Genomic DNA, 17,054 nt, shown 5'->3' with positions numbered 1-17,054 from the left:
ATTTGTAATTAATTAACCTTTAATTTGTTTTATTTATTTCTAATTTTGTAAAATTTGTTTTTATTATTTTTTATGGTTCAAAATCTGTAAATTCAATTTAGTGATTTTTTTCGTAATTTATTTTACTGATTTAGAAATTAAAAAGTAATTAACTTTGTTTTTCTACAAAAAAAACATGCACTGCACGGGTCTGTCTGACATTTGATCCGTGCACTGCACGGGTCTGCCAGTTTTGATTTCTTTTCTTCTTTTGTTTCTTAATTGTTTACTAATCCTATTTTAATAAATACGGATGGGTGAATAATTTTAATAAGTTGGATTCAATTTAATTAATGAGTTGTACCTAATTTATTTCAAGCCTTTGTATTTATTTATTTTAATTTATTTAGTTTAATTCTAATTTAATTTGTTTATTAACTATTAATTCGGCTAACATCATTAATCAATATAACTTAGCTTTAACCTTTTTATTTACATTTGTGTCATTTGTTAAATTGTAATAGTTTAAGTTGTATTTTGTTAGTTTGTATTGTAATTTTTATCATGTATATAGTTTTTATTTATATCTGAGTCAAAGTAATTACGTTAGTTGTTGTAATTAGATCGAGTTATAATTTATTTCTCGTTGTGTCGGCATGAAATGCCCGGGTTGTAATAGGATAGATCCCAATGGCTTCCCCATTCCTCCTAAGCCGTGTTTGCGCATCTTTTATTTCAAATCAACCAACATGCTAAAACAACTTTGACAAAGTTAGTATTCATGCATTAAACGACTTAGAAATTGTTGTCACATGTTAGGGTTTTAAAACGATGTTTGCATATCATATATCGTAGTAGCTACGACCTTGTTTGAAATCCGATACTTGATTTAATAGAGGCCGTTATCGACGGGCGGAGTTAGGTGTCCTTATGGGCTTCCTAACACGTACCCTCACCCCTTACTCAAGATCTATGGTTTGTGGATCCGTCTAAATACCATTGGATTACGAGAGTGTAACACCCCTTCATACCAAGGTACCTTACCAAAGACTACCCTATCATGAAAGGTTGTTACCATCTCGGTTACCCGAGGTAAGTATATATCAAAAGTAACAATCCACAAACACATCTATTAAAGTATAAAGAGTTAGCGATTACATTATCTCAGACCAACTCAAAATAAAAGTACAAGGTCTCAAAACAAATGAAATCTAAGACATCTAAACTCATAACAGCGGAAGCTACACTTGACGTGATGACTCCCCATGACTGTCCCATAGCTAACATCTGCATTACGTGTCACAATCTGCGCACCATCCCCGAATGGATCACCGCAGGTTTTACTAACAACAACACGGGGTCAGTACTACTCAATCAATATAAGACAACAAACAATACAACCAGCTGATCATCCTCCATCCCCGGTCTCCCGATCTCACACAATAACCGACTACACACAGAAGTGTGTAGCCCTGCCAGATTACCCATCGCAACAGGTAATCCTCGCCGCTAGTGGGTGACCGCAGCCCATCCCCACCTAGTCCAGCTCATCAACGAGCGACTAAAAATCCCTGTCCCTTAATGTGCACATCCCCTCCCGTGACGGGTTCCATGGAGGGCGAACTAGGGTGTGAAGCCACTCCCGCAAGTGACTGCACCACAATCACACACACACACACACACACACACACACACACACACACACACACACACACACACACACACACACACACACACACAGCATCACAGCTGTCACAACATCACAACCGTCACAACACAACCACATCAGCACCGTCACCACAACACTCATCCTCCGATGATCAGCAGATAACAACAATTATAAAACATATGCAATCTCAATCAATTAACAGTACTGAGTAGGGAAAACCCTACCTTTTCGCAATCCGCTTACGCTGCAATCAACCATACAAATGCATAACAATTACCACATCGTCACCTACAACAACAATCATATAATTCCAATCACTAACTGCAAAACCCCATTTCCCCCAATTCATGAATAAAGACAAACCCTAGAATTAATCATCAACAACATAGGGATAAAGACTTACCGGCGAAAGAATGAAAGATTGAATGCGATAGCTACGATGTCCACACATACAGAGGAGAGATTTGGGAGTGATTAGAGTGTCGTAGGTTTGATTAGGTTTGCAAATGACGTTTAGAAACTGATTATCGAATATATAATCCCTAATTACTCCCGAATCAAACCGCTGAAATAATATTCGCCAGACCGGATACTTGACCGAGTATAGAGTATACTCGGCCGAGTATGCTCTACTCGGTCGAGTATTAATCATACTCGGCCGAGTATTCCTCGGCAGTAGCCAAACAGACTACATAACATACACTACTCGATCGAGTAGGCTCTACTCGGTCGAGTACAAGCCTAAGAAATCCGTAGTATTACAGACTTCCCTCCTTAAAAAGAACTTCGTCCCCGAAGTTCCAACCCAACCTATAAAACATGGACCCCTAACACTAACTCCACCAACCACTCTTCCTTCCACAGCATGGCTCACGATATCGTCTCAACTATAGCATAGCCTCCCAATACTAACTCCCTAATACTATTGGATACCCACAACCTAAATGTTGCCAACTCTATCTTAGTTCATAACGCTCACTAACATCCTCAATTACCGAGACAATCCACCGGACAAGATCAACCATCAAAACGGAATGTTACATTCTACCACCCTTAAAACGAACTTCGTCCTCGAAGTTTACTCACACACATAAACATCATCACACAATCCGTTAAAACTATCGAAGTTTACTCACACTCCTAACCTCATACTACTACGAGCACTGCCATAACCTGTAATAAAATCGACCATCACACAAATCCATCCTTATTCTATACCAACACTCAAACTTCCAATTGCAACCTGTATGACCATCAAACTCTCTTGTCACATCCTACTCCTCTTAAGATACATGTTACGTCCTCGTTACTCACTAATACTATGTCCTTTGCTATACCTCCCATAATCCTTATTACTACCGCATGATAACGATAACCCACTATAACCTCAACACCTACAACCATTCCTATGACCATGACTCTCTTTCTTTAACAGTTCTCGTGCCTCAATTATTTGGTACTCCCATAACATATATCATAAAATCCTCAGTATAACCACTACTCCATCTCTTCTACATTACCACAACACGACATACTTCTATATACATATACACTCACCTCCACAATCTTATCTCACAATCCTCAAGTGTTACACATACTTACACTAGCTTCTCAAGTTCACTTCTTTATTACCACAAAACTCACCCTTGACTTGACATGATACTAAGTCCCAAAACTCTGTACTCACTATCCCAATAAAAGGTGCTAAACCAAATGTAGTTCTAGTTCAATACCACACATGCTCCACAATCTCTTGCTACAACTATGTCCACCAATGCCTCATCTAAAACAAGATCAAAAGTACTTCAACAACCTCTCACTACTGAGTCCCATTAACAGAATATTACCATATCATGACAACAACAAAACCATATCCAACTCTCTTTCATATCCCACTCTACCTCCAATCCGAAGCCGAAACTGATAAGAAATATTAACAAACAAAACAACACTCGATATGCCAACACCGACACTAACAACAAACAACAGTAAACAAACAACAATATGTGACAACATGAAAATACCCGTATCACCACACGGATTACCGTGCACAGTGCACAAAACCATATCGATAGCCATCACAACTTTTACAATCTCATAACACTGACTCAACACAACTTCCTTGACCAAAAGACTTTATTAAAACTGCTCTACCAGATCACGACCCAGCATATGAGACGGGATCACAAATACCAACCTTATAAATGTTATCCATACCATGACTCTTGAGGCTGGAACCTCACACCATTACTCATAGATATCATGCATACACATATAAGTATAACATATGATGCGGAACACACATATAACGTCTCATAACTATCACGCCACACCATTACTCGTGAGGCCAGGACCTCATACAAAGTTTTACACACCTCATGGACCCATAATCGAATCTAGCTAGCCAATCCCGAGCACGTAAGTTACCACTTGACAATGAATACCTCTCATCTGGACTTAACTCAGGTGCCTTTCATAACATATCCTCTCATACACACAATTATCACCCCTCCGGCAAATGTAGTGATAAGTGCATATTTTATACATTTTAACCCCTTATATTAGTTTGATTTTACATATCATTTAGCACTTATCAAAGTGTTTTTAAGCTAATATTGTGTTTCTAGTGCAATTGTGTGTTCAAGTGTGTTTTGTAGGAAAATGAGCTAAATGAGCAAAGTACTATAAAATGTGCTAACACTAGAAGCAAGGCTAAGTATGAGAGCAAGATTGTACTAAGTGTTGGAAGTGCATGGATTTTGCATGAAGAAAGTGTTGGATCAAAATGAAAATGCAAGCAAAGTCAATATGCAAGTCAAGCCCAAATTCAAAATCCAAATTATGGTGGAAAATATTGGATGCTAAGAAAAGCTTTGGATGCTAATATCACATTTAACCATGTGATTAAAGAGGCATTAAGAATTTGCATGGGATTCCTTTTGGCAATTAATTACTCAAGAATTGAAGGAAAATTAAGAGTGTGTTTAGGATGTCATTTTGAGATTCCTCTACAAAGTTTACTCCCTTATTTCCTATATAAGGGGTGCTAATCTCACACATCTTGGACACCATCTTTACTACCACCATTCACATACACAATTTCTCATAATTCTCTCTAAATTTAGTAGTTAGTTTAGATTAACTCTTAGTTTAGTTTAGTTTAGATTTTATTTATGTTATTTACATTTCCCATTTACATTCCAAGTTATAAAACAATTCACATTTATAAGTTTATATTACAATTGTTGTTCTTCCATTTCCATTTCCATTTCCATTTCCAATTCCATATTGCAAGGTAATTTCTATTTACATTTCCATTATGTTTATCATTTTATTTGTCATTAGTTTAGTTTGCATTTACATTATGTTAGAGTAGTTTACTTTGTCTAGGGAATGAAGAGAGCCATGCATAAAAAGTATTTGTAACATGATAAACTAGGATGATATAATTTTGTCTAATTGTTTCTATCACATGTTTGCACCATAATGTTTAATCTTTGTTTAAGGCCTTATTCATCGATTAAGTTTGTTCATTCGTTCTAAAAGTCGAGAGGCATGGAATTGAATTAGACTAAGCATGTGTAGTAGGACGACCTAGTCATGGACGAGAGTTTCTCTAGGACCCGGTCTATGGTTGACACTAATATCGTAAGGTGGGTGTCTCTAAGCCTAAACAATTAACGTTTTATCAACTCCTATGTTTAATTTAAGCATTTATATAATTTGCGTGTGTGACCCGACTTCCCTAGACTCCTTTTATCATTTAGTTTATTGTTTTCTAATCATTAAACCAATCAACAAACCAATTCAAACGATAACCGACCTCAAGGTAAAATTCACTCCATAACAACTAATTAACAACTCCCGTCTCTCTGTGGTTCGACCCCTACGTACTACATTAATTTGTTACCCAGGGTATAAATATTATTTTTGCATAGGTACGCGATAAGCCTATCAAATTTTGGCGCCGTTGCCGGGGAGACGGTTTTGTTTGCTAATTAGTTGTCGAATTTTATCTTATTTTATTTTGTCTCGAGGAACACTTGTTCCTTGAGATTCATCTCACTATTTTTTTGTAGTTTTAGTGCCTATTTTGTAGGTAATAAAGCTTGGCCTTACATAATGAGTTACAAATTCACCCCACAACTCAAAGATGAGCCTTTTCCTGACTATCTTGACCGATTCTACTACTTTTGCGATAGTCTCATCTCCCTTGGACATGTCCTCGATGGGGATTACTTGGGTCATTTTGTGCTTGGCGGCATGGATTCTGAGACCCGTAGATTGGCTCTAAAATTGAGTAATGGGAGTCTCTACTACATGATTGGGCCGGAACTTTGGAATTTCCTAGATTTCATGGCTTCCGAATGTCGGGAATTAGCATGCCAATTCCATTATTGGCGCATTGAAGAAGAGCTTAAAGTGTTACAGGCTCGTTTGGGAAGAAATTCTCAAGAGAAGCCGAGACGACGTGAGCCTATCTTCTCTCATTTTGCTTTTCTACCTCCCCATTGTGAGTCTTTTGCTACTAACGATTTTGACCTATTGGATGATGATGATGATGGTCTGATTTTATCTTTTAAAATCCCTTCTAATGTCATTCAAATAGAAAATGTAGAGACTCATGTTGATGACATTAACCCCATAGTAGATAAGTCACCTTCTACAAATGAATTTGTCGAGATTCCTTGTGATTCTAATGAGGTTTCTCCCGAGTCTTTTGACCCACATGGCAATCCATTTGTACAGGATGTTGTTGATCCATTCGAGAAAGATAGAGGGCTAAGCGATTTTGATATGGAAATTAAGTGGGATGAACCCCCTATTTTTGATGACCCTCTCCTTTTTCATTCTTTATGTCACCCATTTGAGACCATATATGATTCTAATTTGTGCTCTAACGATTTATTTTATGGTCTTAAGCATGATGCTCCATCTCTTGCTTACGAGTGGAGTGATACGGTGGTAATATTTGAAGTCTCTCTTGCGCCCATCGATAAGATTTATAAATTTCTACCCTTGCTCTTTCATGTTTTAATCTTATCAATTGCGTACATATGTTTTCATGTTGCTCATGCGCAGATATATGATAGACTTCTAAGGGCATTGACGTGCTTTTTAGAGGATGATGGAGGATTCATTAGAAAATAACTAGTTTGTTTTTGTTTTATTTCAATTTTTACGCAATTTCATGTTTTATTAGAATTAGGAGTAAATTTTAAACTAATTAGCTATTTTGAGTTGTGACTTGTAGGTGTTTGAAGAGGAGAAGAGGCGTGTTGAAGGATAGCATACTACCCCATGTTGTAACCCCGTTCGGGGTCGAAACATTACGTTTTTTTCAAAAAAAAAAAAAATCAAAAAAAAAAGTCAACGGTCAACCCCGATCGGGGTCGTGACTTTCTTCCTTTTTGCGCGTTTTAATAAAATACGGGATATGCTAAATCTTTTCTATATGCTTCAAAAGCAGAGGACGGTACTCCTTCTCTCCATTTTTCTTCATTTCTCAATCAAATCACCTCCGAAAACCTCTATTAGCATCAAGGACAAAGTACCCACCGGAATTTTGACCCATTTTTTTGATGAGATGTTAAATGGAGGAATCCTCCAATGTTTATGCTAGCTTGGGGGGGGGGGGGGGCTCGTTAGTCTAGTAAGTTTTCTTTGTTTTGCACTCTAGTTTATTTCTCGCAACCCATTAAATATGACCTCTTTTCGTTCTTGTTTATGTGCTTTGAGCCATTTTTGTGGTTTAGTTGAGTAATTTAATTGTTGGCACATTGAGGACAATGTTATGTTTAGCTTGGGGGGAGATTGCATTTGCACATTAGTTAGTTTGCATTTAGTTAGTATAGATTTAGTGAGAATTTTTGAAAAATTTGTGCGAATTTTTCCTTCTAATTCTTTACTTGTCCTACTTATGCCCTCTTGTTTGTCCCATTTTTGGCTTGATAACTCTAGATTCGCTACTTTTGACGGGATATAGCATGCTTGGGGATGTCTTGACATAGTAGGTGGAAGATGTATTTTGGACCAAGTAAGCTTGATCTTGACTTTTGGCAAGCCACAAAATGATAAGGTAGAGCCTTCTTTAGACCAATGAATCCATATCCGGTCTCTCTTAGGTGAGTGTAGGTCTCCTTATGTTGTGTGTTACATCAAAATGCACAAGTATGGTCTTTATTTCATCTCTTGTTAAGCATGCATTCATTTGTTAAAGCATTGGAGCCATTCACATGATAAATTTAGCCTTTTTTACCCCTTCACAAAATTTATCCCTAGCTACATCATTGAAATTGTCTACCCTTGTTGAGCTAGTAGCTTTGTTTGTCCTTGTTTGGGGTGCTCAATTGGGATTTGTTTCAAAGTTTGGACAATAATGTGAGCTTGGTCTTAATGCTCAAGAAAGAAAAGAAGAAAAAGTGATGATGAATTGAAATGAAAAAAATCAAGAAGGAAAAAAGAAAGTTGAGAAAAAGAAATGAAAAAAAAAAAGCATGAAAAAAAATGAAAAAAAAAAAGTATGAATTGAAAAAGAAAAAAGAGAAGAAGAAGTTGATGTGAGAAATTCTCATACATTATTCATATATTTTGGAGAGTTTACTTATAATTAAATTGCAAATTGGGTTGTAATTGGGATTGAGCACCTTTACATTTTGGTAGTTGCTAGCTTGACTTAGCTCCACATTACCATAACTCATTTGTTCCCCTTTCTTGCCCATGTTTATTTACCTTCTTCTTACTCTTGGCTTCTTTACATGCTTGCATTTGATTGTTTTGTCTTAGAGTTTTGAATTGATTACCATATTAGATTGCGGGCACACTCTCATGAGTCGAGGATTGTTGAGTGATTAATCACAAAATGTCCTTTTACACAAAATTGAGTTATGAGTGGATCGTGAGAGTCCGAAAGTCAAAAGATCATGCAAGAGCCAAAAAGTTTACTTGAAGTCATCCACGCTACGCCGCCATGTAAATCTCATCCATGATTTTGCTTATCCTTATGCCCATATGTTTTCGTGATTTGAATCAATTGCTTGTCAGCTGCTTGGGATTTGCAATGTTGGGATGATCTTGCTTGAGGACAATCAAGGACTTAGCTTGGGGGAGTTTGATAAGTGCATATTTTATACATTTTAACCCCTTATATTAGTTTGATTTTACATATCATTTAGCACTTATCAAAGTGTTTTTAAGCTAATATTGTGTTTCTAGTGCAATTGTGTGTTCAAGTGTGTTTTGTAGGAAAATGAGCTAAATGAGCAAAGTACTATAAAATGTGCTTACACTAGAAGCAAGGCTAAGTATGAGAGCAAGATTGTACTAAGTGTTGGAAGTGCATGGATTTTGCATGAAGAAAGTGTTGGATCAAAATGAAAATGCAAGCAAAGTCAATATGCAAGTCAAGCCCAAATTCAAAATCCAAATTATGGTGGAAAATATTGGATGCTAAGAAAAGCTTTGGATGCTAATATCACATTTAACCATGTGATTAAAGAGGCATTAAGAATTTGCATGGGATTCCTTTTGGCAATTAATTACTCAAGAATTGAAGGAAAATTAAGAGTGTGTTTAGGATGTCATTTTGAGATTCCTCTACAAAGTTTACTCCCTTATTTCCTATATAAGGGGTGCTAATCTCACACATCTTGGACACCATCTTTACTACCACCATTCACATACACAATTTCTCATAATTCTCTCTAAATTTAGTAGTTAGTTTAGATTAACTCTTAGTTTAGTTTAGTTTAGATTTTATTTATGTTATTTACATTTCCCATTTACATTCCAAGTTATAAAACAATTCACATTTATAAGTTTATATTACAATTGTTGTTCTTCCATTTCCATTTCCATTTCCATTTCCAATTCCATATTGCAAGGTAATTTCTATTTACATTTCCATTATGTTTATCATTTTATTTGTCATTAGTTTAGTTTGCATTTACATTATGTTAGAGTAGTTTACTTTGTCTAGGGAATGAAGAGAGCCATGCATAAAAAGTATTTGTAACATGATAAACTAGGATGATATAATTTTGTCTAATTGTTTCTATCACATGTTTGCACCATAATGTTTAATCTTTGTTTAAGGCCTTATTCATCGATTAAGTTTGTTCATTCGTTCTAAAAGTCGAGAGGCATGGAATTGAATTAGACTAAGCATGTGTAGTAGGACGACCTAGTCATGGACGAGAGTTTCTCTATGACCCGGTCTATGGTTGAAACTAATATCGTAAGGTGGGTGTCTCTAAGCCTAAACAATTAACGTTTTATCAACTCCTATGTTTAATTTAAGCATTTACATAATTTGCATGTGTGACCCGACTTCCCTAGACTCCTTTTATCATTTAGTTTATTATTTTCTAATCATTAAACCAATCAACAAACCAATTCAAACGATAACCGACCTCAAGGTAAAATTCACTCCATAACAAATAATTAACAACTCCCGTCTCTCTGTGGTTCGACCCCTACGTACTACATTAATTTGTTACCTAGGGTATAAATATTATTTTTGCATAGGTACGCGATAAGCCTATCATGTAGCCATAACATCAGTACCCAACTTCGAGCGAACACCTCATATATCCACATCTTATACTCCCTCACAACCAAACATACTAATCACCTCCACAAAATCAACCTCATTAGAACAACTAACTTCCCTAAAGTAACATCATCCTCAACCACTAGTGACAATACTATGACACCAACATCCTTCATGTGACCACTCTCTTACTATCACCTCTTAATATAACACTCCGTTTCCTCTCTTTGGTTATCATCCCATATAACGAACATCCAATCCATCAACAAAATCTACCTTAACATTATTCCCAATTCTATCCTTTATCATATCGTTACCTAACTCTCCATCAAAGTCTCATATCGTGCAAACACCCTACAAGCTTCTCATTCCAGTAATACCTCGAAACTCACGGCTAACATGTCGTCCTACTCTCTTATATAACCATTAACTCACACCCTCTAGTGAGACTATCGTACATTTCCATAATTTCCTACCTCCATGCTCCTTAACTCCGGTCAACATTCTCTCAAATTACTTCCATCCTTATTTCCCCCTTTTTACTCAATAATACCAATTAATAATTCATCTCCTTTCTCTTTCTACCTAACTCTTTAGTAATTTATTTATTTTTCCATAGCTCCACAACTCTAATTCCCTTAATTCATATCAATATCTTATCATTCTTCTTATCATTTATCCTCTTTTATCTTTCTTCTCACTTCCCTTGTCACCATCAAGTCCACACACTAACAGTTACTCTTCAATTAGTCGTATCTCCCTTTCGTATCTCTAGAAGACCAAAAATTTACCTCATACCGTTAATTTCCCAAAGAATTACACACTAGGCTCACCCCTTGATTTTCCAAATTCCCAAATCAACCACTGTCTACTCATCGCGGCATAACTTGACCTCACTATACACTATTCGTTTCCATCTCTCTATAACGACCTTTTATCACATATATCCTTAAGCAACTCAATCCAAACCGTCTCCCTCCAGAAATCCTTACACATCCCAATACGCCACTATTCGTATCCCTCATCTCAATCTTTCATTCTCACGTTTCTTTACACTTACATCACCATTTCCCATATGCACTTACTTTTATATTACTCAACCCACGACTATATCACTCATCATATCTCACAAAACATGCTCCTTGTCTCGATTAGCTCATCAATCTACTCTTTTCTTGTTCCACTATCCCTCACAACCACATATAAGTCATGTCCTTTATATCCAACACCTATCCCTCATACGCCGGCATCCTCCCTATCATAGCATTTGGTAACTTACGTATCAAGACCGTCACATATATAAAAGAATGCGTTAAGACTCAAAATATACGTGTGCACATACCCCACGACTCAAAACAAATGTAAGAACATAGCCATCGACTTAAAAATTAAGGTGAAAATATAGCCACTGACTCAAAATAGCCGCCCACTGAGGTACTCGGTCGAGTACATAGCATACTAGGTCGAGTACAGGATACTCGGTCGAGTAACTATATTACTCGGCCGAGTTTTCGACTCCAGAAGCGAACGTAATTATCACAGAGGATTACTCGGTCGAGTATTGGGAATACTCGGCCGAGTAGCCCTTACTCGGTCGAGTATTACTTTACTCGGTCGAGTACCAACACAATTCTCAGCATCGTCCAGTTATCGTAAAACAGTTATATCTCACTCGTTACTTGGTCGTTTTGGGCGTGTGACATATCGTTAGAATCGTAAGAAGACAAGCTATCACCTCCAATTAGAATTACAGCAATATCATTTCTAGAACTCAACTTATGACAGTATTAAGACAACCCTTCTATAATCGATCATCATACAAATCAAATTTCCTAAACCAAAAGAATTTGAACATGCATAAGGCAACAACAACAACTCAATACTTCAAGAAACCAGTACACAAGTGAACTCTTATCATACCCACATGAAAATTAGACACGACGTTTATGTATATAGACACCTGCCCGTAACCATATGTTACTACCAACAATCAAGCATTAACATCATCATGTTCATATGCACATGTACCACTACCATACTTCATGCTCAAGATTGTATTAAACAGGTAACATGATCATATTCTTCATGCTCAACATCAATCAGATACAAATTCACAATTCACCTTTCATATTTTACCATGTTCCAACACTTAACATGCCAACATATTCATGCTCAAAGTTTAACATCAACAATCCTCGATGCATCTTTCAACAACATCACATTCCACTTATTTTATCATTTCATCCAACCATGCACAAGATTCAAACTATAGGTATCAAACTCACATGACTCAAACATACAACAGTTTCCCCCCATGTGACCGGCTTGAGATCGTAAGGGCCTTAATGCGACTTCGGGACGCCTCCCAAGTCTTTGCGGTAGCTCCAAACAACTCTCCCCGGGTTCATTTTATTTAGACTCCCTAAGTTCATTGGGTTCATTTGTTTTAGGTGCCGGAATCGTCGGCTCTGATACCACTTTGTAACACCCCCTCATACCAAGGTATCTTACCAAGGACTACCCTAGCATGAAAGGCTGTTACCATCTCGGTTACCCGAGGTAAGTATATATCAAAAGTAACAATCCACAAACACATCTATTAAAGTATAAAGAGTTAGCGATTACAATATCTCAGACCAACTCAAAATAAAAGTACAAGGTCTCAAAACAAATGAAATCTAAGACATCTAAACTCATAACAGCGAAAGCTAGACTTGACGTGATGACTCCCCATGACTGTCCCATAGCTAACATTTACATTAGCTGTCACAATCTGCTCACCATCCCCGAATGGATCACCGCAGGTTTTACAAACAACAACACGGGGTCAGTACTACTCAATCAATATAAGACAACAAACAATACAACCAGCTGATCATCCTCCATCCCCGGTCTCCTGATCTCACACAAGAATGAACGACTACACACCGAAGTGTGTAGCCCTGCCAGATTACCCATCGCAACAGGTAATCCTCGCCACCAGTGGGTGACCGCAGCCCATTCCCACCTAGTCCAGCTCATCAACGAGCGACTAACAATCCCTATCCCTTAATGTGCACATCCCCTCCCGTGACGGGTTCCACGGAGGGCGAACTAGGGTGTGAAGCCACTCCCGCAAGTGACTCCACCACAATCACACACACACACACACACACAGCATCACAGCTGTCACAACACCACAACCGTCACAACACAACCACATCAGCACCGTCACCACAACACTCATCCTCCGATGATCAGCAGATAACAACAATTATAAAACATATGCAATCTCAATCAATTAACACTACTGAGTAATGAAAACCCTACCTTTTCGCAATCCGCTTACGCTGCAAACAACCATATAAATGTATAACAATTACCACATCGTCACCTACAACAACAATCATATAATTCCAATCACTAACTGCAAAACCCTATTTCCCCCAATTCATGAATAAAGACAAACCCTAGAATTAATCATCAACAACATAGGGATAAAGACTTACCGGCGAAAGAATGAAAGATTGAATGCGATAGCTACGATGTCCATACACACAGAGGAGAGATTTGGGAGTGATTAGAGTGTCGTAGGTTTGACTAGGTTTGCAAATGACGTTTTAGAAACTGATTATCGAATATATAATCCTTAATTACTCCCGAATCAAACCGCTGAAATATTATTCGCCAGACCGGATACTCGGCCGAGTATAGAGTATACTCGGCCGAGTATCCTCTGCTCGGTCGAGTATTCATCATACTCGGCCGAGTATTCCTCGGCAGTAGCCAAACAGACTACATAACCTACACTACTCGATCGAGTAGGCTCTACTCGGTCGAGTACAAGCCTAAGAAATCCGTAGTATTACAGAGAGTCATTCTAATCGAGGGATATAGAGTACAAGTCTTTATCTTTAATCACTCGTAGTCGACTGGCTTTATGCTTTTCGATGAAAGGTGTAAAGTTGACTTGAACGGTTCCAAGTTCCCATAAAACTTGGTGGCGACTCTAATTTGTCTTAATTCGATTCGAAGGAACCTCGAGTCGATAATGCCCCATGTGGATCCCACGGACGCATCTCCCACGGGCGTTGTCCACATAGTAATAAAGTATTTTTATTACTAAAATAAATCTTATTTAATACCATTACAATAAGATATCAATATTCTCTCTCACAAGTAAATTGTTCAATTTTAAGGAATTGATTAACTTGTATCTCATACAATTAATCAATTTGTCCATTAAGGGAATTGTCCTTTAAGTGTGACCTTAAGGGATCAACTGACCACCACCGTCAAACGACAGTAATGTCAAACTCTAGTTAGCCAATCATTACCGATTAATGATGATCAGTTGACTATATAATGAATCATCCCTTACGTATTCTTAATATGAGATTTAAACATGTGATCGCACTATTGTTGAGGACACATACTCCAACAATCCTATTTTCCATTCAAGAATGAAACACCTCGCCCTTGCTTTTCACTTTGTTCGGGAACAAGTTCATTCGGGGACTATTCGCATTCAACACATTCATGGTGACGATCAAATCGCTGACACTCTTACTAAGCCGTTGCCACGACCACGTTTTACATTTGCTTGCTTCCAAGATCGGACTTACCCTACGGCCGTCCGTCTTGCGGGAGCGTGTTAAGGATAATCAATTATCCAATGGTCAACAATTGAAACCGTCTCCATCAATTGAGGAACTAAATCCAGCTACTTCTCCTAAATACATGCCTTTTGTTTCTTAGTTGTTATTATTAGTCAACTTGTACTCCTAATCTTATGCTAATAGTTTTAGGGTTAGTTAGCTTAGACATTTTATATATCTTCTAGTATAAATATGAATGCTTGTACGCTTTGTAAATTATCTCAACAATTATAATAGCATTCGATCATTCACAGAGCTTACGTTCAAGCCGAAAGCTCGACCAATGGTAAGCATAATTCTCAAAGAGGTCAATTACCAATTATCTTTTTTTTTTCACTCCAATCTCGAGATTTGTAATAAAACCATTTTCAATGTCGGGGAACTCATCAAACCCATTTTTCAAAAAAAATAAGTCAACTTCCCGGCATTGACAACCTGACAGTAGATGTTACAGTTCTTTCTAAAGACGGAGACTTATGGACGGAGAGTAACTAATTGTAAAGGGTAATAAGAGGATCCCCGGCCCCTTTTGCTATTGTTAAGAATAATGTTCTAATGAAGTCATTGTATTGTCGACATTTTCATTACAGGACTATAATTGTGTAATCGAGTTCCATTGGAGCCCTTTCTTAATAGAGCTAAACGAACACCATCGAAGTGGCAAGAAAGTACTCGCGGTCGAAGAGCTTTCAGCATCGTTCAAGCAATGGCAAGGAGCTGATGTTATGGTCTTTTTTACGTTACACTCCCTCATAAACGAGACACTTTGTATCGACTTCTCCGTTTGTATAACAATCGAATATTTTAACTCTGTTGAGACGGAGGGAGTAGTAGTAGTAATAATAATAATAATAATAATAATAATAATAATAATAATAATAATAATAATAATAATAATAATAATAATAATAATAATAATAATAATAATAATAATAATAATAATAATAATAATAATAATAATAATAATAATAATAATAATAATAATAATAATAATAATAATAATAATAATAATTGTCTTAAATCTTACAATTTTGTAGGTGGGATATGTTCCAATACGAGGGAAAGCTCATGGAAGAGATGCCAATTGAACTAGAAAACGAACGAGGCATGAAAACATGGGCAAAATGGGTCGTAAAAAACGTAGACCTTAAGAAAACAACAGTGTACGAGCACTATAGGGAGCAATGGTGCTACAATATAACACAGCCTATCATGGATGAGTCCGATAAATCTCGCTATCGTGAGTCACTGATCGACATCATAAAGGGGATCATCAAAGGGATGAGCAAGTCACAAGTCAAGTACTTGAACATTACCAAGTTACCTTCATACCGAAAAGATACACATCCATCAGTGTATAGAAGATTGGATTGGAAAATTTACACAACAAAATATATGACGAATATTCCGTCATATGCAGATTGTAGTCACTGGTGTCTTCCAGGATTGCCAGATACATGGAACACATTGTTGTATACTTCTCTTTTCTTTAATTCTTCAACACATATGTCTACTTCATAGAGGAAAAATTATTTTTGGTTTTTGGAAAATTTTAACTGTCAAGAATTGTACATTGTCAATACTTGTTCAAGAGTGTAGTTTGTGATATAAAACTGAAGATTCTATGCTAGATAAATACTCAAGAGGAGGTTGAATTGGGTATAGATTTTTTAAATTTTTTTAAAACTTTTCAAACCTTTTACTCCCTCCACACATTAATATTCTTCTCATTTCATTATAATGAAACGGGAAGAACATTACGGGGCATTTGGTTAGAGAAAGGGAAAGGAAAAGGAAAAGGAAATTAGAAAGGGTAAGAGGGGGAAAGGTAAGGGATTATCTAAAACTTAACTAGTTGTTTGGTTACATCAAGAAGATGAAGTGTGGTGGATTGTGGTTTATTTTGGTGTGCGGGTGGTGGTTTAGGCGGGGTGGTTGTGGTGGAGATGGCGGCAGTGGCGTCGTGGTGGTGGTGGTAGTAGTAGTAGGTTGGCTGTGGCGGTGGTGATGGTGGTGGTTGCGTCATGGTGGTTGTGGCGGTGGTGTTGTGGTGGTGGTGGCGGTGGCGTCGTGGGGTGGTGGTGGCAGTGGGGGTGGCAGTGGTGGTGGTGGTGGTGGTGGCGTCATGGTGGTTATGGCGGTGGTGGTTTATGTGGGGTGGCTGTGGTGGTGGTGGTGGTGGTGGTGGTGACTGGTGTGGTGGGAGTCGCAAGTGTGG

General features: G+C 37.4%; 1 protein-coding gene across 1 annotated transcript in view; it reads left to right on the top strand.

Moving 5' to 3' along the window:
* The window catches only part of LOC141630742 (protein trichome birefringence-like 33), a 70,367-nt gene extending 54,010 nt beyond the window's left edge, over positions 1-16,357 (top strand). The window contains exons 6-7 of the mRNA XM_074443506.1: positions 15,427-15,599; positions 15,862-16,357. Coding sequence (XP_074299607.1) covers positions 15,427-15,599; positions 15,862-16,357 — 669 coding nt within the window. The remainder of the gene's footprint in view (positions 1-15,426; positions 15,600-15,861) is intronic.
* The last annotated feature ends 697 nt before the right edge of the window (positions 16,358-17,054 follow it).

Source organism: Silene latifolia, chromosome Y, assembly GCF_048544455.1.
Source record: "Silene latifolia isolate original U9 population chromosome Y, ASM4854445v1, whole genome shotgun sequence".
NCBI lineage: Eukaryota > Viridiplantae > Streptophyta > Magnoliopsida > Caryophyllales > Caryophyllaceae > Silene > Silene latifolia.
This window is presented reverse-complemented; position numbering and strand designations above follow the sequence as displayed.